General features: G+C 44.4%; 1 protein-coding gene across 1 annotated transcript; it reads left to right on the forward strand.

Moving 5' to 3' along the window:
- The first annotated feature begins 3 nt into the window (after window positions 1-3).
- On the forward strand, window positions 4-21,231 carry slkb (STE20-like kinase b). The gene is made up of 18 exons (XM_035636055.2): window positions 4-774; window positions 2,239-2,403; window positions 5,429-5,477; window positions 5,696-5,845; window positions 7,589-7,661; window positions 7,782-7,976; window positions 8,101-8,182; window positions 9,090-9,221; window positions 9,831-10,604; window positions 10,741-10,871; window positions 11,448-11,571; window positions 14,203-14,382; window positions 15,946-16,075; window positions 17,597-17,721; window positions 17,855-18,046; window positions 18,201-18,326; window positions 18,442-18,555; window positions 19,307-21,231. Exons 1-18 carry the CDS (start codon window positions 625-627, stop codon window positions 19,451-19,453), a joined length of 3,039 nt encoding a protein of 1,012 aa, XP_035491948.1. The 5' UTR covers window positions 4-624; the 3' UTR covers window positions 19,454-21,231.
- The last annotated feature ends 37 nt before the right edge of the window (window positions 21,232-21,268 follow it).

Here is a 21,268-nt window from a genome sequence, read left to right on the forward strand (position 1 = left end):
AATCCGCTAGATTAGCAGTCCGCCCGTCCCCACGCCACGGGAAAAGATGACCGTTTGAACCGCGTCGGCGTGAACGCGAACGCACGGGCCAGCCGGAGCCGGAGCCGCTTTCACGCTCGAGGGGAACTAATGAACGACTCTGTGGATTACAAGTCACTGGGAGAGGAAACGCCGCCTCCTGCTCTTTCTTGCGGGCGAGGAAAGCGTACAACGGGGTCTGTCGGGCCGGCGGGTCGCCAGGAGTCGGAACAACGGCGAGCTTCCCCCCGCACTCCTTTGCATTCAAATCATATATTTATTTTTTAAGTCTTGTTCGGGTAGATTTTCAGAGGATAGGAGACGTGTGGGTTAACATTCCGCTGTTATTTGAGGGGGTTCTTAGCGATGACCCATGGTGCGCCAAGGAGGAGCTCTTCAGTGGACTGGCCGAAACCGTCGAAGGGCTAAGCTAGGTTCAGACCCGAGCTCCGCGCAAAGCTGCGCGCCGCAGTAAACCGTCTGTGCCGTCTGTACCGTCTGTAGCGCGTTGAAGCGAAGCCCCCTCCCTCCCTCCCTCCCTCCATTTTTTGGGGGGGTGAACTTTTTTTCCTTACACCTCTAAAACGAGCCAGGGAGCCAGCCAGGATGTCATTTTTCAATTTCCGCAAAATCTTCAAATTGGGGTCCGAGAAGAAGAAGAAGCAGTACGAGCACGTGCGCAGGGACGAGGACCCCGAGGAGGTGTGGGACATCATCGGCGAACTGGGCGACGGGGCCTTCGGCAAAGTGTTCAAGGTAGGTCGAGTCGATCTGCCGGTGGCCTCTCCTCTTTGTGCTGTGCTCGTGCTATTGCAAGAAGTGGAGCTAAAAACCCAAAGTCTCCGACACCCTCTCCACCGCCTCCGATGCCCCTGACACGACGCGCCGACGGTGTGACCCACCCACCGCCGCCACTGCACACCGGTGCTGTGACAGGGAGGTGCTGTCAAATCTGACTGCTGAGCTCCTACTCCACACTTATCCAATCTGTTTGTTGTAACCCCCCCCTCCTCCTCCTCCATGATGCTTGTTTACATGTGACAGACCACCCAGTGTCATCGGATCCACCTCATTTTCCTCCTGGTCCCCCTTGGCGAGCACAACTGAGGATTTACCTAGGTCAACATTTCCGTATACAGTATATACAGGCATATGCATAAAGATATTTATCCCTTTTTTTTTTACATTTTGAACTCATCCACACAAAACAGTGGATTTTAGGCAAAAGGAACCAGCCGCACATTTTAAAACATGTCACCCAGTGTCAAAGCGAGGCCCCTTGTCATCAGTTGTAACGGTGCTGTTGTTTGGTTTGACCCAAATGCATTGCCCAAGCCAGGAGCCTCGTTTGCATGAGTGACAGTCGATGTTATCGTACAGGAGGGCTACGCCAAGTCCGAAACCAGGAAGGCTCCGGCTACTAAAAAGCCAGTGTACGTTCTCCTATTTTGTCCTTGTTGCCAAAATGCTATTTTTGGACGAAATGGACGGAATTAGCCAAGATTCCATTCCTGGGTTACTTTGTATCATACTTAAAAACAAAGCCTTAATCCTGTTGCACGGGGATTCAGGCGGAGTTGGTCCGCTTTCCCAGCATTCACCCACAAAGGCTCACGTGAACCAGACCCACTGTGTGTGTGTGTGTGTGTGTGTGTGTGTTTGAGAGAGAGAGACGGGGGAAAGTACCAAAACAGATCCCTCTGTGGTCGTTATTCCACAGAAGCGTTTCATATTTTTGCCCCTGGCAGTCACACCGAAGGAGGCGCTCAAATAGTCAATTGTTATGTGTTATGTTTACACGCCAGCCGTCAGCTTTACTACCTAGGAGTAGATTGTATTTTTTTTTAATGACCACACAACACAGGCAGGTCACCAGGGAGTGGCTGCGTCGTCCCATATCACAGCAGCAAACTTCATTGAGCACATCCTGCCTGCAGCGAGGCCAAAACAAACAGGAGAAATTTTTCCTCTCAGACAAGACGTGTCTCATGGTTCTGCCGACGTAACCACAGCAAAGCAGAGTTGTTATTTGTTGTTTTTTTCGGTCCTTTAAGTGGCAGGGTGAGGCGTCTGTCACAGGTCCGAGGTCAAGACAACTTCAGATTTTGAGAGGAAAAAATGTGAACAAGCACAAAATTACGTCCAGCTTGACAGTTCTGAGCAAGTTCAATGAGTCCTCTGGCCATATTACAACCGTCTAATAACGTTCTCATCCTACAGGCCCAGAACAAGCATACGGGCATCCTCGCTGCAGCCAAAGTTATTGACACAAAGACCGAGGAGGAGCTGGAGGACTACATGGTGGAGATCGACATCCTGGCCTCCTGTGACCACCAGAACATTGTCAAACTGCTCGATGCTTTCTATTATGAGAGCAAACTCTGGGTGAGTAGTTGGAAGAGCTCTCTGGAGTCCGGAGTGTCAGCAGTGTTTCCTCTGCATTTCCTTTACGAGCAGGGGGAAGTATGTGGACGTAATATAGCAGTTTGGTCTAGACAAACAAAAATCAGTGTCCGCTAAATGTTTTTAATCAGTTAAGTAATTCTCCGCTGTAGTAAACACGCTCTATAAATCAAAGAAAAATCACGTCTGCAGGTGTTCTGATAATAACAATATGGGTTCAGCAGTTTTATCCATGCATTTAACTTTTCATCACTGTCTTGTGCACCATATGCAAGTTGCTTTCCAACTATTCTTATCACAAATTTGAGGCCAAAGTTCAGCAGAAACCAGCAGCTTTTAGAGCCGTTAATCATCATGCCAGTTTATAATCCATCCGCCTTTAGATATGAGCTCATTTTTAAATGCCCTTTGTTTTCACTGTAGCTGATACTTTCTCTCCGCACAAACACGCGTAGAGGTTTGTCTATTCCCTCGTAACACAAAGTCTGAATTTTCTCAAGAGGCGCTCAACCACAAATTTTGACACTGCTCTTTCTAGGGTCCTAAGGGTATCACACACACACCTAGTTTGAAGTTGATTGGATGAGGGGTTGTCATGCAGATCAAAAACAGACAGAAATCTGTTATATTTCAGACCACTGGAGCACCAGTGATGGGCTCATGTAAATACTGATTAGTAGTGTACAATACATTGCCTTCGTGCCCTGGAGAAATCCTGTTTCGGTACAGATGAATTATAACCTAAACACATCTTTATTTATTCACTGACAATGAACTGTGTGTGCGGAAAACTCACTGTGGCCGAGGTAGATTACAGGTCGGTCTAACCGGTAAGTCAGGAGTTGTCTCTTCCCTGTCAAACACCATTGAATATTTCATCCTGATCATCTGGGCAAATAGCACATCCAGCACGGCACACAACATCTTTCTTACTTGATGCCAAAAGCCTGAAAATTCTCTCTTTTTTTTTTTAAATCCATCCTCCCGGAATCAGAGAAAATAAATAGTCTAAAGACAGATTTGGAAATGGGGCCTGGGTGTCAGGGGCAGTGACGTGAAGGGTATTACTTTGCCTCGGCTCCTGTGAGTCGATACACAAGCGCCTTAAGACGGTCAGGTCATTCTTAACGCTCACGATTTACCCGGGTATTTAATTTCCGTACATTTCATAGTTCGCTCGTCCCTTTTCCTCCCTATTGTCCTCCGAACAATGGTCCCAGCCCCGATGGAGGTTGCCTGTTGATTTTGATCTTGGGCTGTGCGGCACCTGTTTGTGCAAAGAGGAGAGAGTATCCCGGACGTTTCCTCCTGGAGATGAAAGGCTTCATTCCACATAGTCCCATGAGAGTCTGGGAGGTGACTTACTTAATAACTGCAAATTCAATTCACCCGTTGACCTTTACTTCCCGCTGCAGTTACAGCTCCGTGATTTAGATTATTGTGATGTAGCCGGTATTTTTTTCATCCTTTCAGGCCTTGAACTTAGTAGGTTAGATCATACATACTGTAGTCACACATCCTCCCTCTCTTTGCCACATGAATTGATTAAGAAAATAGGTGGGTGCATATTTCTCCTTGTATATGTGTGTCAAATAAACAAAGCCAGGAGGAAGTCACAGCCCAGGCCCGTGGTTCCTCTCTGCCAGCTGCCGCTCGGATAAACCACTGTGGGGGCCATTGTGCAACAGCAGAGCCGCTAAAACAACAGCACGCCTACAGAGAAAGACTAGAATGGTGTGCGCGTTGAATAGCCAAGACTGTTCTGAGACTCAAGGGTTTGACTGTCCTGTAAGGGCTTTGTTGTCGGAAGGGGAACAGTCTTGAAAAGCTCAGCTGAATCGCGGAATGCTATTGGTCCTATTGGTGAAAGTTAGTCCTGTTTTTCTTTAAGGAAATAGGACGTTGTCACTTGGCATATTAGGTGCAGGTTGACCCTACACGAAAAGCAAGGCTCCTAACCAACAACCAACCACAATTAGTTTCTCAGAGGCGACAAAATTGCAGAACTGCGACTACTTCCTCAGGTGTGACATTTGGCTAAATCTTCTCCAAATCTCAAGTGTACAGCATTGAGTTAGCATCACAGCTAACTCATAGCTATAAGGCTTGCCATATGTTTAAGGTGAATAAAAACACTCCTGCCGTAACCACACTTCCTAGATACCCTAATCCTATTTACAGAGTAAGGCCTGAGGACTGGCTGTGTAGCTAGCGAGCTCCCCAGCAGCTGTGTGAAACCTGTTTCCACAAAGTGGCCCCAACTGGGCCAATCCTCTTACGTCAGCAGCCATACTGAAAGCTCCTAAAGGCCTTCAAGGGCTCAGGGTGTTTCATTCATACAGAGGAGGTTCATTCTCAAATTGCCTGAGTCAAGCCAGTAGTTTTGTATCTCCGCGGATACACTGAACGTTCCAGCAGAATAGACACATGGGAGTTTTCTCTCTGAACTCGAGAACCTTCCAGACCCTCACAATAGATTTTAGAGGTCACCAGGTTCAGCCTGTGTATCAGTGTCAATGGAGTGTACCTCCATTCAAATTGTAGCTCAGCTCAGTAATCTTTAATATTAAAAATTTTATTTTACACACTAGAGCTGCAACAGTTGATCAATTAGTAATTGACTGCTAAATTAATCGCCAACTATTTTTTATAATCCATTAATGAAGTTACTCAAGTATTTTTTATGTTTAAAGAAGTAAAAATTATCTGATTTCAGCTTCTGAGATGTGAATATTTTCTGGATTCTTTGCTCCTCTGTGACAGAAAACTAAATATATTTGGTGTGTGGACAAAATAAAACATCATCTTGGAGCTTTGGGAAACACGATCAACATTTTTCTGGACCAAACAACTAATGGATTAATCGATAAAATAATCGACAGATTAAGCGATCATGAAAATAATCATTTGTTGCAGCCCTATTACACACATTTTTTTTACATGAACCTATTTTGCAAATGTCGGTAATACACATGACTCATGAATTTTTTTCCCCTCTGGTTGGTAGATCCTCATCGAGTTCTGTGCCGGAGGGGCTGTGGATGCTGTCATGCTCGGTGAGTCAGCACTTCCTCTTTGAATGCAGGTGACAACATCAAAAAAGGAAACCGCTCAGAAAGCAGCACAGAATGACACAGTTAAAAATAAAAGGACTTCAATGGCATCAATGAATGTGACTTAACTCTTATCAGCACACACGATTAGGTTACATTAGTGTATTAAGAGTAAGGAAGGCTCAGCATGTGTTTGTATGGCCCCTCGCCCCCCTCTGCAGAACTGGAGAGACCCCTGACAGAGCCTCAGATCAAGGTGGTGTGCAAGCAGACTCTGCAGGCCCTCGTCTACCTCCACGACAATAAAATCATCCACAGAGACCTGAAGGCCGGTAACATCCTTGTCTCACTCAATGGGGACGTCAAGCTAGGTAAGGTCGAAGTCGGATCTCGCTGTTAACGCCAGAAAATGCATAATTTTTTTCCAAGTAGGGAAGAAAAAACTTGGGTATCGCTGTAAGACGTGAGGTGGAAACTGTGATCTGTGTAGTACATACAGAAAAGTTGAGGACAAGGCTAAATTATCTTGCCTTTTAGTATGTTTTTCCTGGTTTTGTTATATAACCTTTTTTTTTTTACTTTTAAAAGGGAAAAGTCACAAGCCTTTAGCCATAGTTTCCATGTGTCTCTCCCTCTTGTTTCCTCATGACTGAACTGCTGCAATGACAAATAAATATAGAGTGAAACCATCCATTCACAACACACTGGTACATTCCCTTAATCTGCTCTGCTGAGAATGCTTGGATCGCTGCATCATGTGATATCATATACATGAGAAAAACAACAGTCTGAATTTTTTTTTTCCCTTCTAATGTAAGAAGCTTATAAGTTCACATGATTCTTCTCGTGAAATGACACTTTATGCATGTCAAACAGTCATAAGAGAGACTTTGTGTAAACTGGGCCTTAATGCTGCTCTTACTCATAATGCAGAGGATTTACAGAAGCTTGTGACACAGTCAGTTGACGTATTACTTCACATGTTTACACGATATTTACGGTTCGTTAGAATGTGGATCTTATGTCGTTTTTCATTATTCATGCAACTTAATGAGCAATGAAATATTACAAGAAGGAATAAATTATTTTAAAATCGGATTTTTAAACTAGGTGTCGACCGATTGTCTGAGCCGATATTCAGCATTTTTATGGTTATCAGTAACTGCCATTTTTTTAAGCCGGTTTGCCAATGATAATTTCATTTGAAATGTGGTAATTTGGCTCTGATGCAGCCGCAGTCACTACTCTCTGGACTTTAGCAATGTATCATCCATGTTTTGTTTGTTCAAATTCATAATAATGCTGTCGACGGCTCCTTGCACTTATTTAGTTTAGGTCATGGTTGAAAGGCTCTGTGAAGTAAACATAGGCAAGAGTTTGTATCATAAAGAATTTTGACGCCGTTTTTACTGCAGACATATATCGGTTTCAAATATCGGTTATCGGTCTTTTCGATTAGTAATAACCGGTATCAGCCCGGAAAAATGCCTTATCAGTTAACTCCTATTTTAAACTGCACAGCCTGATTCATCCCAGCTTCTGTACCCCCGTTCAGTCGGAGGCAATGACAGACGTCAAACCCGCATCAGAGGTCGATCTGTGTGGGTCAGCTCCCTCAAGTTTGTAAACACAAGCTTTATGGTGGGTAAAAAATACTGCAGTCTCCAAGGCCCAAGTCAGAATATCCCTGATGACATCAACAAAATTGAATTAATGAAATTAGTGACGTCAATGCACCACAGCAATTGTTTGGTCCTGCTGCTCCGTGTGTGCACAAACACATGTAGCAGCTACAGTAATGTAGCAGCTACAGTAATGTAGCTCACGTAGTCGGGTGTGAGTCATTGCTGGTGGACGGAACACAGCAAGCATTTTGTCCAGTAGCACACACACATACACACACTCACACACACACACGCACAAAGACACGATACAAGCAGGGGCATGACGACATCATGCAAATGCGAGAGGGCTGTCATAGCAGCATATGAACTTTTGTGTTTGTTTGTTGTGCTGGTGGGATTAGCGATTGTACCGCCTTTTCACTTTTTCATGTGGTTACGTTTGGAACATGTGGCTAATTTCTGCTCCGGCTTGCATCACATGTCTTCCAGCTGACTTTGGTGTGTCTGCCAAAAACACCAAAACGATCCAGAGGAGAGACTCTTTCATTGGAACGCCTTACTGGTGGGTGGAAAACAAATGAGTCAATAAAACCCAATTCAGACAAAAAAAAATACAACTACACTATTTACTCACCTACCAGTTTTATGTCTCCTCACAATGAATTCCCTTCTACCCTATCAGGATGGCTCCTGAGGTGGTGATGTGCGAGACGTCCAAGGACCGTCCGTACGACTTCAAGGCCGACATCTGGTCTCTCGGGGTCACGCTGATTGAGCTCGCACAGGTTGAGCCGCCCAATCACGAGATGAACCCCATGCGCGTCCTGCTGAAAATAGCCAAGGCCGATCCTCCTACCTTGATGCAGCCGTCACGCTGGTGAGTCACAGAGCGGATCTGTATCGCCGGGTCGGGGACAAGGACGGGCGATAGTATTCAAGACACTTTAACCACACAGAGAGCCTTGATGAAGTTTTTTTTTTTTTCTACTTCCACAATTTAGGTCCCCAGAATTCAGTGATTTCCTGAAGCGGTGCCTGGACAAGAATGTGGACAACAGGTGGAATGCGACACAGCTCCTACAGGTACCTTTCAACATTCCCACAGCGTTTGTTTGCCTCAGCTCTGAACCCCCTTTTCCCCCCCACTTCCTAAAGTGCCCAAAGTTCCCTGAAGCCCCATACACAAGCGATAATCCTCGTTCCCCGTCCCATACCCACGTACCGCCTGCCTAGGACATCTGTTTACCTGCTCACCGTCTGTCCTGGCACGACTGACGCTCATCCCTTTGCGCTTGAGCTGACGTCAGCGGAGCGGGATTTTCTTTTTCCATTGGGTTTAAGGTGCTCGGCCAATTCGGATCCACTTAGTTCCAGGGAGGCAGAAAGGACACATCCGCGCACAGACACAGGAAATATCCCGCACCGCTCCGCTGCGAAAGTATTGTGCCGCGCAGAAGAAGTGCCGATGGGCTTGAAAATACAAAATGGTGGTCTGCCACCGATGAAGGTTTTGATATCAAAGAAGCTGCACATCCTTAGGCCGGCGATAGAGTATGTGCAGAAGATCTCTAAGCCGACAAAGGTGAGGTTGACGAGAGACGTGTTGTGTTCGTAGTCTGGCTTTGCGTTTACCGATCAGTTTATTTTAGTTTAGTTTTTTTGTGAAGTGCACTCAGGCGAACAGGTGGAAATCCCAAAGAGAGGAAGATGCAAGAGAAAGAAGACTCGCATGTTGTTTGTTGTGCATTTGTTGGATTGACTTTGCTGTGGCTTGTGTAGTGGAAATAGTCTCAGCGCGTTACACCACGAGCAATTTATATCTCAAAATCTATGGGATTAGATTTCAGCGGACTGTGGCACTTGGCTGCCAACCGAGCTCAAGTGCTTTTACAGCAGCGGGTGAAACATTTACCGCAACACACACATCAAACCTCAGTTTCTAACTGTGTTTTGTTTTTGTTTGTTTGTTCGTCTGTTGTCTTTTTCACAGCATTCGTTTCTGTCCAGTGTGACAGACAACAGGCCACTGAGGGAACTGATAGCCGAAGCCAAGGCCGAGGTCACCGAGGAGATTGAGGAGCACAAAGAGGAAGAAGAGGAGGAAGAAACGGAGGCACATCTGGTGGGTCAATATTTTTGCGCTTTTGAAAGAAAATGTCGGCAGTTGGGTTATTGTCCTCCCAACAACATAAAACACACTGCACATGTTATTTGTTTTATTTAGTTTTTTTTCTTTTGACCAGTAAAATGCTTCATCATCATTTTGTATGTCCTATTTATAGTAATCAGGGCTTATTGGGGATTATTAACAACTTCCAATTATTTCATCCAATTATTATATTATCAATGAATTTCTCGGTCTATAAGACATGATCAACATTACTTTTTGTCTGGCTGAAAGTCCCAAAACCACATACATAAAGGCTTTAAATCTGAGGATGGACCCAGTGAATTAAAAGTGGTTGTAAAGCTTTACCTGGCGCATTGAGTTATTTTCTTTGTTAACTTAAAATATTTATTTTATTCATACACAGTGGTGTAGAAACAGGAAATATGCGGAGTGGTATAATATGCTTCAAACTTCCCTGACTAGATTTGAATGCTTTGGCTTAATGAAACTTTATCATTTGTTTAATAATTCATTGACGGTGTCTCTCTGCTGTTTTTCTGACTTTTGGAGAAACTAACAATCCTAATTTAGCCCTACCTGTTTTTTCTACCTCTGCCTCAGGGCCACAAACGGGCCCCATCTGATGTGAGCGTTGCCAGCTCAGAGGAAGAGAAGATCCCCCTCTCGCCGTCCATCTTGGAATCTGTCCCCGAGAAGGTCGAGCCAGTTCTACCATTGCCGACGCCCACTGATATCACTGTGGCCAACACTGTGGTGGACACTAGCTTCGTGGACGAGTCTGCGACCCCTGCTGCCCCTGCAGCAGCAGAGTGTACAGAGGAGGCGCCTGACACTCCCGCTAAAGATGGAGAGTTGGAACAGAAACCTGTGGAGGAAAAGCTTCCCCAGGCAGGAGAAGAAGTCAGCTCACCAGAAAAAGAGACTGAACCAGAGGCACCGATTAAAGAGATGCAGCAGATGAAGATCTCCGTCGACGAGGATGAAAAAGAAGTGGACACCGCCGAGGTGCCCGCCGCTACAGAGATATCAGAGGTCACTGAGGCTCCTCCTGAGGAAAAGATGGCCATTGTGGAGGAACCCAAAACGCCAGCAGAGGAGGAGCAGGAGCAGGATCAGGAGGAGCGGTACAAACATCTGAAGGTGTCACTGACACTTCCAGAGGTTGCCAAAGCGGAGAATGGCGAGAAACCAACAGAAATGAACAAAATCAATGCAGAAGACGAGAAGAAGATTCCAGACAAAGCTAAGGACGACAAGGAGAGAGACTCGGACTCGGGGACCGGCTCCGCCGCAGACAACAGCAGCATGGACCTGAATCTGTCCATCTCCAGCTTCCTGTCCAAAACAAAAGAGCCGGGATCTGTTTCCATACAGGTGACACACACAGCACACACACACTGAGATACAGGAATCCAGAAGCTCTGTCATATCATAAACTTTTTAAGATACCAGAAGCTGTATTTATTATGACACGCGTGCCGAGCTGATCATGTATATTAATTTTTTCCAGGACACCAAGCGCCAGAAGAAGACGCTGAAAAAGACTCGCAAATTCATGGTGGATGGAGTGGAAGTCAGCGTGACGACATCCAAGATCATCACCGACAATGACACCAAGAACGAGGAGATGAGATTCCTGAGGTATTCACTGGCCTTCATCTACATACACATCGCTTTCATGCAAATGCCATGGAAATAGATAGATGACAGATAGATAGATAGATAGATAGATAGATAGATAGTTACTTTATTTATCCCAAGCTGGGAAATTCCGGTGTAACAGCAGCACGTTTCACATAGCACACTATATATACAATATATACACAAACAATGTAAAAATATATGAATTCCAAAAATATAGAGAATAAGAAAAATAAATATAAATAATTTACATGAATATTAATAGTGGAAGTAGTGCAGTAGTACAATCAGTTACCAGTAGTGTGCAGAGGAACATGGTAACATGAAGGTGCAAATGTGCCGGGATTTATGTTTTAATCTAGATTAAACAGAGTCCAGAGTTTTTCTGTCAGACATAGGTCTTATGGCATTAAATGAGCTCCTCAGTTGTAGAACCTGACAGTGTGGAGCTGAGCTCTCTGGATCCTGAATCTTGCTAATGTCATTGTGCTTCTCTGCTCATCTTTTTCTCCCTTGTTTTTGGTTGGTTTTTTTCTTTCCTTTTGCGTCTCGCCGCTTCCTGATGCACGTCCGCAGGCGCCAGGAGCTGAGGGAGCTGCGTCTCTTGCAGAAGGAAGAGCAGAGGGCCCAGCAGCAGCTCAGTAACAAGCTCCAGCAGCAAAAAGAACACATCTACCGCCGCTTCGAACAGGAGACCACAGTAAGTCGGTCGACCGTAACCGAGGCGTCTGAAAAAATGTATTTTCAAATCTGAGGTTCATGGGCTCAAATGTGTTGTCATTGTTTGTAAATGTTTCTCCAGAGGTCAGCTGTCCTCTGGGAACATGTAAGTCCCAGTCTGCTGAGCAGACCATTGTACATACAGGTTCCACCCTTTACCCGAAACCCAGTTCTAACCTGCTGATCTTAAAATTAAGTCTTATCCCCAGGGTAACTACGCAGTATGGAATTTGATTTTAGTAATTTCCAGGTCTGGATAAGACTGGAAAAAAGAAAAATATTTGTGTTTCAAGGCTGAAGTCTAAACAGACGCCAATCCAAAGATTTTAGAATACGAACGACCAGTGAAATCAAAATTACTGAGTTTAAATATCAAATCTTTCAAATATGAGAATCAGTCCTGGAACAGGTAACATTGGAATTGGAATATTTTCATATCAATCAGCAGAAACAGTGACTTTCTATGTATAAAGTGCAACATAATTGCATTTAAAATAATTTATTCATATATTAATATTTATTAATTAATTAGCCCAAACTGATGCACAACAATAATATCATATAAAACAACTTTTGAAATGGAAAATTGATTGAGACAAAAAAGTGTCTGCGGTATCAGTCACCGTGTCTGACCGCCTCCCATCTGAAAACGGCCTGTTGCTTAATCCTGAGAACTCACATCAACTGCTTTAAAACAAAAACTCACCTGAACCTCGAAGGACTGGCCAGTCACCCCAATAAGAATATATGACTTTTCTATTTTTTAAATCCCAGTCTTAAGGAAAATTTAGATAATTAGAACAAATATTATGACAACGTTTAATATCTGATATGACAGTCATACAGCCATCTCTAGCTAGCAAAGCACCCCATGAATTTGCTGTTGCACAGATCCCTGAATCCTTCTCCTGGAGGTAACAGATGAAAAAAGAAAGTTCGGCAGCCTGTGATCCAAAACATCCCGTGAAACACTCCATTATGCTTTTTTTATTTTGGGGAATTGGTTTTAGCACGGTTCCCTTCAACCCTGCGGTCCACATAGTCCTCTCTTGCATAACATGTAATGAGGACATTTGGAAAAATGCTGCGGACCATGTGGCCAGAGGCTCCTGGACGTGATTTTTTTTTTTTTTTTTTTTACCAAAAAACGGACTCACTCTGTGGTAGTAAAGTGAATGTTTTGCAACTCTAAACCTGTCCAGATGTGGGCAAGTGTAAAAGACGATGAATCATCCGAGTCTGACTTTGTTCCTATGTGTGGAGACCCAGGTTTTTGTGATTCTTAGAAATCCAGACGGCCAGATTTACTGAGGGTTCTGCAACAACAGTTTTCCAGGCGCACACTTGATACTTTCTTCCCCAAACACGTGCTGTGTGTTTAAAACAGTCGAAGCCGGCTGGATGTCATTTGTACGAGTTTCTGTCTGCATTTGCATGTAAGGTGGGGTCACAAGGTAAATATTCACCTTGGAGGGTCTCTCTAAGGCCCTCAGTCTTTTGTGTACGATTAGTCGATGCAGGCAGTTTGTGACTGACGTCGGTACCGTAGCAACCCTGCTGTTTTCTGAATATTGCTGTTTGTGAACATGTTCACCTTTTGCTCATGTAGTTTCTGTTTTCCATCCATCCTCACTCGATCATTTTCAAGTGTTTATGTCAGCTTGTGTTCATCAGCAATTCCCACTTGGCTTCTTTAAATTCCTCTGAAAACTTGCAGGAACAAAAGTTATTGTACAGTCTCTACTGTACCTTTGCAGCTGCTTATTCTACATAGATTTAGTTTTTTTGTGCACTCTGAAAATGTTGAACATATTTCCTTCTTCATTTGAGAGGGGACATCTAACTCGCTTAATCAAGATCAATAATCACCAAATTTCTCTCATATCTCTTGTCACAAAAACTTCCACGTGTCAAAAAATTGAACCCGAAATCCTATAATCATGGACGTTATCTTACATTTAAGGGTCAGTAAGCGATTCTAAAGCAATACAAGCGCTGTTAAAATGCGAATGTGTCCTCACGGTCCGTTAGCTGTCGGTACTGAGGGTAGGGTGAAAGAAAATCCGGGTAAAAACAATACAAATGTCTAGGGTCGCACCACACAACACTGCGAGTGCAGTTTGTAAACATCACGTGCCAACGTGCTAGCGGGTGGCGCCGCAACTCAGGGCTTTTGGCCTATTGGTGAGTGCGTCGGTATCCCATTCCCAAGGTCACGGGTTAGAGGCCCAGCCAGAGCAGTGAAATCACAACAACAACAAATACAGAGACAAGCTTTTCCCAAAATTGCTTACTGCCCCTTAAAGCGTTTTCCCAATAGAAGCCCATTATAAGGAAAATACTTAACTTGACTATATGTGCTTAATGTAAGAGAACGTCCATTATTATATGATTTCGGGTTAGATTTTTTTTTTTGGAAAAGTGTACGTGTTTATGGCGACGCACGTCTGAGAGAAATTTTGTGATTGTTGATCACTGCTGTGGCACGTTAAGTGACTTTAACCCTTTCCACGTTGAGCCTTTTAGAACGTCCCACTAGAGAGATTTTTGAGATATAGAAACCACTGACTTGTTTCATTGACATGACACATTACCCGTCTGTGTCCACCAGAGCAAGAAGCGTCAGTATGACCAGGAGGTGGAGAACCTGGAGCGGCAGCAGAAGCAGACGATCGAGAGGCTGGAGCAGGAACACACCAACCGGCTCCGGGACGAGGCCAAGCGCATCAAAGCGGAGCAGGACAAGGAGCTGTCCAAGCACCAGAACATGCTGAAAAACCGCAAGAAAGAGGTTAGCAAGTGCATCACATAACTCTGCTACCCATGATTCCCTCTAACTTCTTTTACCCAGACCTGGAGGACAGTCTGTCAGGTTACTATTTATAGTGTTGGCGTTGATACTTAAACACACACAGGCCTCTCTGATCTGTCTTATAAGCGTTTACGTAACCTCCCTTTAGCCGCGCAGGAGCTCAGTCGGTCTGCGCTGCCACATCTCATTAATTTTCTCATCTAGTGCGTCTAACCCGTCCACGGCGTTTGTTCTCATTTTGTTTGCATCTTATTGCCAATTGCCGCTCCGCCACAGGGCAAACAAGAAGTGGGACTCTCTCCGAAGCGTGTGACAAATGCTATCGTGAAATGTTTTAAAGAGGACGTTGTCCAAGCATCATCAGAGGAGGTAACGAGCGATCAGTTTGCGGTGGATTTTGAACTTTTTCTGTACATCCTCTCCGCTCTCCTCTGTGTCTTCTGTTATTAATATTTTTATTGCAGATGTTTTCCTCTCGCCTGGAAACCTTTCTACTCGAGTGTGCAGTGCCCACCACTGGTTCAGTGTGTGCGTGTGTGTGTGAACTCTGTAGTGAAATGTATAGGAAGGAAATGTACTGATTTACAGGGAGTGGCCCATGTTAGGATTCAGTCCCTTCACTTGTCCTCGTGCCCCCTGTGCAGTGCTCCCATACAGGATGTAAGTGACATCAGGATAAAACAGTTACCGGTTTCGCGGTTAACCACATTGAAATTCCTGACTGTTAGTTCTACCGTTTCAAGTTTAAATTATCATTAAAACCGCGGTTGATTACTACAGTAAATACTGCCCAGCTCTCCCAGACGCAGCATGCAACGAGTAAACATGACAAAAGGCGGTGACATTGCGACAACAGATATTTTTCAGTCGTCGAAGACAACTAAGTCAGAAGTATGGGCGTATTTTGGCATTTGCAAAATTGCTGAGGGACAGTTGATAGAAGATATCATCCTGTCTGCAAAACACGCAGGGGGGGGGGGGGGGACGCTATTGAATGGCTCTTTAGGAAGTTTTTGCTCTGTCCAGTTCTCACCTGTCCTAATCGCCGGATCAGATTCGTACGATGAAGGGGCCAGGACTTACAGTTAAGGATTTGGAGAACATGCAAATTTTTGGAGAAATGTGTTTTTGTGTGATGTGCTTTGTAAGTCATTAAAAAGGCATACTTGAAGACGTTCACCGCACAACGCTGAGCGCTACTTTAGAGCGTCAAACATCAGGGTTCCTTTGGCTCAGCCGAGCCAAGTAGGCTGGATTAATGTGATGGACAGAGGTTGGTGCCAGTTTTTAACCATCTGGTTCATCAGCTCAAGCCGCGTTTAACCCAAGGTAAACTTGGTAGAAAGCCAACACACACACACACACACACACACACACTCCGAGCCCACTAACTGGCGCAGTCTGCTGGCCTCCTAAAAAACTGTTCCGATGCTTCCTGTCCTTAACTAATTAATTATGAACTAATCGCGGATATCGCGGCTGTCGCCTTGTGTCAGCATGGTCCTAAACAGCTTTTAATAATCTGTATCCTCCTCGGTCCAGGAGCAGGAGTTTCTGCAGAAGCAGCAGCAGGACCTGGACAGCGCTCTGAAGAAGATAATCCAGCAGCACAAGCACGAGCTCGCCACCATCGAGAGAGACTGCCTCAACCACAAGCAGCAGCTGCTGCGAGGTAAGAGAATAATATCATATGTCATATTTATCACTGTGCAGTGATGTAGGACCGAAGGTAGTTACTGGGTCTTTAAGTCTTTGTGTGTTATTTTATATTAGGTTTCTGTACCATAAATGATAACTTGGTTTCTGGCATAACGATGATGTTACTGAAGACGAGCAGACGAGCAGCGTCTCCGTTTCTCATGGTCAGTCAGTCTCTCTTTGTGGGACGGTGCTAATCAGGATTTACAGCGTAATCTGTGCTACGTGAGGACATCTGGATTTAAATATACGCCCTGCGAGGGACAGCAGAGAGTCAGAGTGGGGCGAAGTCACACACTGTGCTGGTTTGTACTGCTCAGCGAGCATCAGTCAACCGCTGCTGCTTCAGACATCTGGGTCTCCAGAAGCAGCTTTTTCCACTGGCGTTGCTGTGTTTGAGTGGGAAAGCTCCTCCAGATGCACCTCTCCAGCATTCCATTTGTTGCCTCCGTCAACCGTCCTCCATAACTTGTCACGCTGCGATTGGCCCGGGCATGTGGAACTCGCCATTTGTGCGGCGTTGCATGTGAACAATAGAGAGCAATATTATCAAGATCTGCCTGGAGAGAATGTCAGGAAAAAAATATTTGTTCCCCAAATGATATGTCATCTTCCACTGTGCCGATTCTGAATAACTAAACACATTTTAGTCTATACACTGTGTTGTATACACCAAAAGTGCCACGAGTCACGTAACAAATAATTTCTCACAGTGGGCAATCAGCTGTCAAAACATAATTTGAAGTTGTTGTGAATATTTGACCATCATTCTTCTGATAGATTGTCAGACAGCCATGCCCCCCGATGTTTAAGATGTGTGGGATGAGCGGGTTTTATATTCAAATACATCCAAATCCTGCTACTCGTGTAACGGTTTAGCTGCAGGGCAGTGTTAAATATATAATCATGATGTTTTAATGAAAGCCTTTTAAGGCTGCAATTAATTTTGATATTAACAATGGATCACATTGTTACTTGAACAGAAAAGTCTGCATTTCACCTCAGCTCTCCACAGCGTTTTAGCCGCTTTTATCGTTGGTTTGGTTTTATGACCCACAAACTTTGCCTTTCTTCACCCTATTTGCACCAATGGGCAGCTGTGCCGTTCCACGTTAGATTCCTCCTGCTTTGATTTACTGGGAACACCAACTGCAGGACCTGGCTGTTGCAGTGAAGAGCAGGAGCTACACCAACAGAACCTCTCACAAATGCCTAATGAACCAAGTCACGGGAGGTTTAAGAGTCTTGTAAAGAGCTTTTCACTGGCATTAGAAATCGTGATGTTGGTTGACACACACAAAACATCTCAAGCATCCAGCTCTTTGCTTCTGATGAGGTAACTTCAGCCCACAACTGTTGCTGCATGTCTCGTGCTCCCTTGTGTTCCTCTCCGCCGCAGACCAGCTGGTGAAGCTGAGAGATATCACCCTATCGAAAAGCCTGCACAGTCATTTCAGCTTTTTTTTTTTTCCTTCACTTGTGTGTTTGCCTGCAGCTCGGGAGGCTGCTATGTGGGAGCTGGAGGAGCGCCATCTGCAGGAGAAACACCAGCTGTTCAAGCAGCAGCTCAAGGACCAGTACTTCATGCAGAGACACCAGCTGCTCAAGAGACACGAAAAGGTGCCGTGGCTTGGATTTCATGGTTTACATTTTCCCGACGTCAAAAGTCCCCTAAGTTGTTGTCAAAAAAAGCATCAAATTTAAAGGTTGACAAAGTTCCCTCCCAACTTTCGCGTGCGTGCGCCCTTCACAGGAGATGGAGCAGATGCAGCGCTACAACCAGCGTCTGATCGAGGAGATGAAGAACAAGCAGACACAGGAGAGAGCCAGGCTGCCCAAGATTCAGCGCAGCGAGGCCAAGACCCGCATGGCCATGTTCAAAAAGAGCCTTCGCATCACCGCGGCGGTCATCACCCCCGAGCAGGAGAGGGAGAAGGTCAAGCAGGTAATCACCTGGGCAGTGTCGAAGGCAGTGACAGAAAGTTGAACCACTTTTCTTTTGTCCCGTGGTGTATGGTATATATGGAGAATATACACTCAGGTCAAATTTCTTAATCGAACAACAAACGGGAAGCTGTAACTGTATTGCTGTCGTCCAGTTTGCAGCTCAGGAGGAGAAGCGGCAGAAGAACGAGCGGCTCCACCAGCAACAGAAACACGAAAACCAAATGAGAGACTTGCAGCTGCAGTGTGACGCCAACGTCCGGGAGCTGCAGCAGCTGCAGGTAAAGATTTCAATGAAACGCAAAGTCAACCTTTTAAACTTGAGGTTCATTTTAATCGTGAGAACGAAGCCCTCAGTTTTTTAAAAGCCGACCCCCCCATGTGTGTATGTTTCAGAATGAGAAGTGCCACCTGCTTATTGAACACGAGACCCAGAAACTGAAGGAGCTGGACGAAGAGCACAGCCTGGAGCTGAAGGACTGGAGGGAGAAACTACGGCCCAGGAAGAAGGTAACGTGTCTGTTACAATCGGTCCAAACCCAGGACAACGTTATTAATGGCACACTGATGATATTCTGACTGATCTAAAAGGGTCACATTCCCCATATGAAGCAGCATCATCATCATCATTATTATTTTTTTAAATCAAGTTTAATTATTAATTTCAGTTACCATTCCTCCTGAATTGTAGCCAATCATCTGACACACTGACATTTTTCACATTTAGAAGAACTTATTCACAGAAATTTAATATATTGTCCATAACTATGTGTTCATGTACTGTATGTATAGTCATGTTTTTTCATCAACTCTGAATGAGTTAAATATAGTTACATGAGGTGGACCCGACCTCCGTGCAAGTCGCCATGTTTGCTACGTTGTGTTGAATACGGTTGTTGCACAAAAACGGCCCAGAATATGTTGCATTCAGAAAATCGAATGAGCGGTGCCGCCACAAAGTGTCCCTTTCGTCTGCGGTTGCAAAGCTTGAAAATTCAGCCCGTTTCCATTTGGCTCCGACATTACCGGGATTACAGAGCATATTAAAATATATATTTAATATACAGAATGCAACCATAACTATCTGATGAAGGGGTGAGAGACTCACTAATGCCATGTAGATGTGAACCTCTCATGAGACACGCTGTACTGAGTCGTACCAGCTCTAACGCCGGCTGCAGTCCATTAACCAGGCTCAGCAAAGAAGAACAGGGTCAATCAGCACGTGAGCTAAACCTGATTTTCCCCACGTGTCCCGCAGGCCCTGGAGGACGACTTTGCCAGGAAGCTGCAGGAACAGGAAGTGTTCTTCAAGATGACCGGCGAGTCCGAGTGCCTTAACCCCTCCAGCCAGAGCCGCATCTCCAAGTTCTACCCAATCCCCAGCGTCCACTCCACTGGTTTCTAGTAAAAAAGAAAGCCTACATACAAACGCACAGTGTACACACACACTCATACTCATGAAGACAGTTGAGACTGATCCTGCGCTGCCTTGTCCTCGTCCTCTGACGACTGTCAGCAGGTCCGAGATGTGTTCCTGTCTCTGGACTGAGTCCCTCAGTCGAAGAGACTCTTCCTCTCTTTTTTGTCCTATTTTCATACTATTACCGTCGTTTTTAAAGAGAATTATGAAGGAGATTTTCCGATTTTTGGGTCGTCACCTGAAAAGCACTCAAGTCAAGTAGCTCTCTGTCCAACCTCCTTCCTGATTGAACAATTTTATTTTGTAAAGAATCCAGTGCCTGTAGAAACTGATGATTTTGACTTTTAAATCCAAGCAATTTCTGATCATAATTTGCTGCTCAACTGTTTTTTTCTTTCTAATTTAGACTTTTGCACTAAGGAGAAGGGTTTTTAATGCCACTTGATTCGGTCAAATATTGAATAGCAACCGTATCATTTTTAATTGATCATCCAATAAAATGTATTTCCGTCAATCATACATATCTTTTCGTGTCCGAGTGGTAGGTTGTGACACATTAGGGGGATGTATTGTTTCAAAACATTTTTCCAGCAGAAATGATTCCTTCCTTCAGGGTTTTCCTTCCGAATGCCTTCCTGTTTCAAGCACGTCAGAACTTGAGACGGCTGCTCGGCAACATGCAGCACGTGGAGTAAAACCATGAGTGATGTCGTACGACGGAGCAGGCGTGGAGCGACAAAGACTCACCGTCGATCGGACACTAAGGAATATTCTCCGCGGTGGCTGTCGAACAAGCATTTACTCACCGTTTGTAAGCTCTGCTTTTTTTATTCCAGGTGACACCACTGTTATTATTATCAAGCAAAAAATGATGTCCCCTTTAGTAGTAAGTTCTTCAGGGATGAATAAAGAATGTAAATTTTCTTTCAATGATGTCCATCGATTCTGTCAAATATAATTCTTGTTTCGGGATTTTTTCCGAGGACTGGACAGTCGTTAGCAAAAATTCAAACCGTGAAACAGCTCTTTCAGTTCAGCTACGGAAAACAAAAATCACCCTACCTGCAGTTCCAGGCGATGGGGCGTCTTTTTGTAGTCGCTTTGGATTTTCTTCATGTGCCCACTCATGAGCTATGTTATGGCCGTGGCTTTTGTTTCCTCTTTTTATTGGAATGATGAGACTGTTTTACGTTGACATGCTAGCGAGTAGCCTTAATAACTTACAGAAGTGGATTGACTGTATACCTGTGATGATCACCTGTAAAGGTTTTTGTTTAACCTCTTGGTTTTATAAAGCCTATGAACAACTTCAGAACTGTTTCATTCAGCTGTATTCAAACATACAGTTGTTTTTAAATGTAGGTTTGGACCTGACTGGTTTAGGCCATCATGACCTTCTGATTGGTTCATTTCATCATCTCGTCTCAGTCAGACGTATTTAATAACTGAGCAGTTCTGTTCAAAAACATAAGGAGTGCTGTGCACCTTTTGCAAAACTTTCTCACTTGCTATTTATATGTGCTACAGCTTACTCGACTCAGAAGTTTGCAGCGTGAATACCATTTTAAAAAAATCTGTCCTGTCAGTTCCTGTTCCGGTAGATTCTTTAAAACTGTAAATTGAATCAAATTCTGAATGTTAACCATTATCCATATCAAAATCATTCTGCTTTTTTTTTTTTTTTAGATAAATGTATAGTTTTTAGAAAGTCTGTGTAATGTAGATTGTCATTTTGCTGTAAATAAAGTTTCATCTCTACATCAGAGGTGTTGTAGTCTTTGATATGATAATCTTGGATCC

The sequence above is a fragment of the Scophthalmus maximus genome, chromosome 8, assembly GCF_022379125.1.
Source record: "Scophthalmus maximus strain ysfricsl-2021 chromosome 8, ASM2237912v1, whole genome shotgun sequence".
NCBI lineage: Eukaryota > Metazoa > Chordata > Actinopteri > Pleuronectiformes > Scophthalmidae > Scophthalmus > Scophthalmus maximus.

What these genes read in the sequence shown, in the direction of transcription:
- slkb (XM_035636055.2), top strand. Translation starts at nt 625, where the DNA reads ATGTCATTTTTCAATTTCCGCAAAATCTTCAAATTGGGGTCCGAGAAG. An exon ending in GCTTCGAACAGGAGACCACA is followed by an intron (nt 11,572 to 14,202) that starts GTAAGTCGGTCG and finishes TGTGTCCACCAG; the next exon opens with AGCAAGAAGCGTCAGTATGA. An exon ending in AGAGGGAGAAGGTCAAGCAG is followed by an intron (nt 18,047 to 18,200) that starts GTAATCACCTGG and finishes GCTGTCGTCCAG; the next exon opens with TTTGCAGCTCAGGAGGAGAA.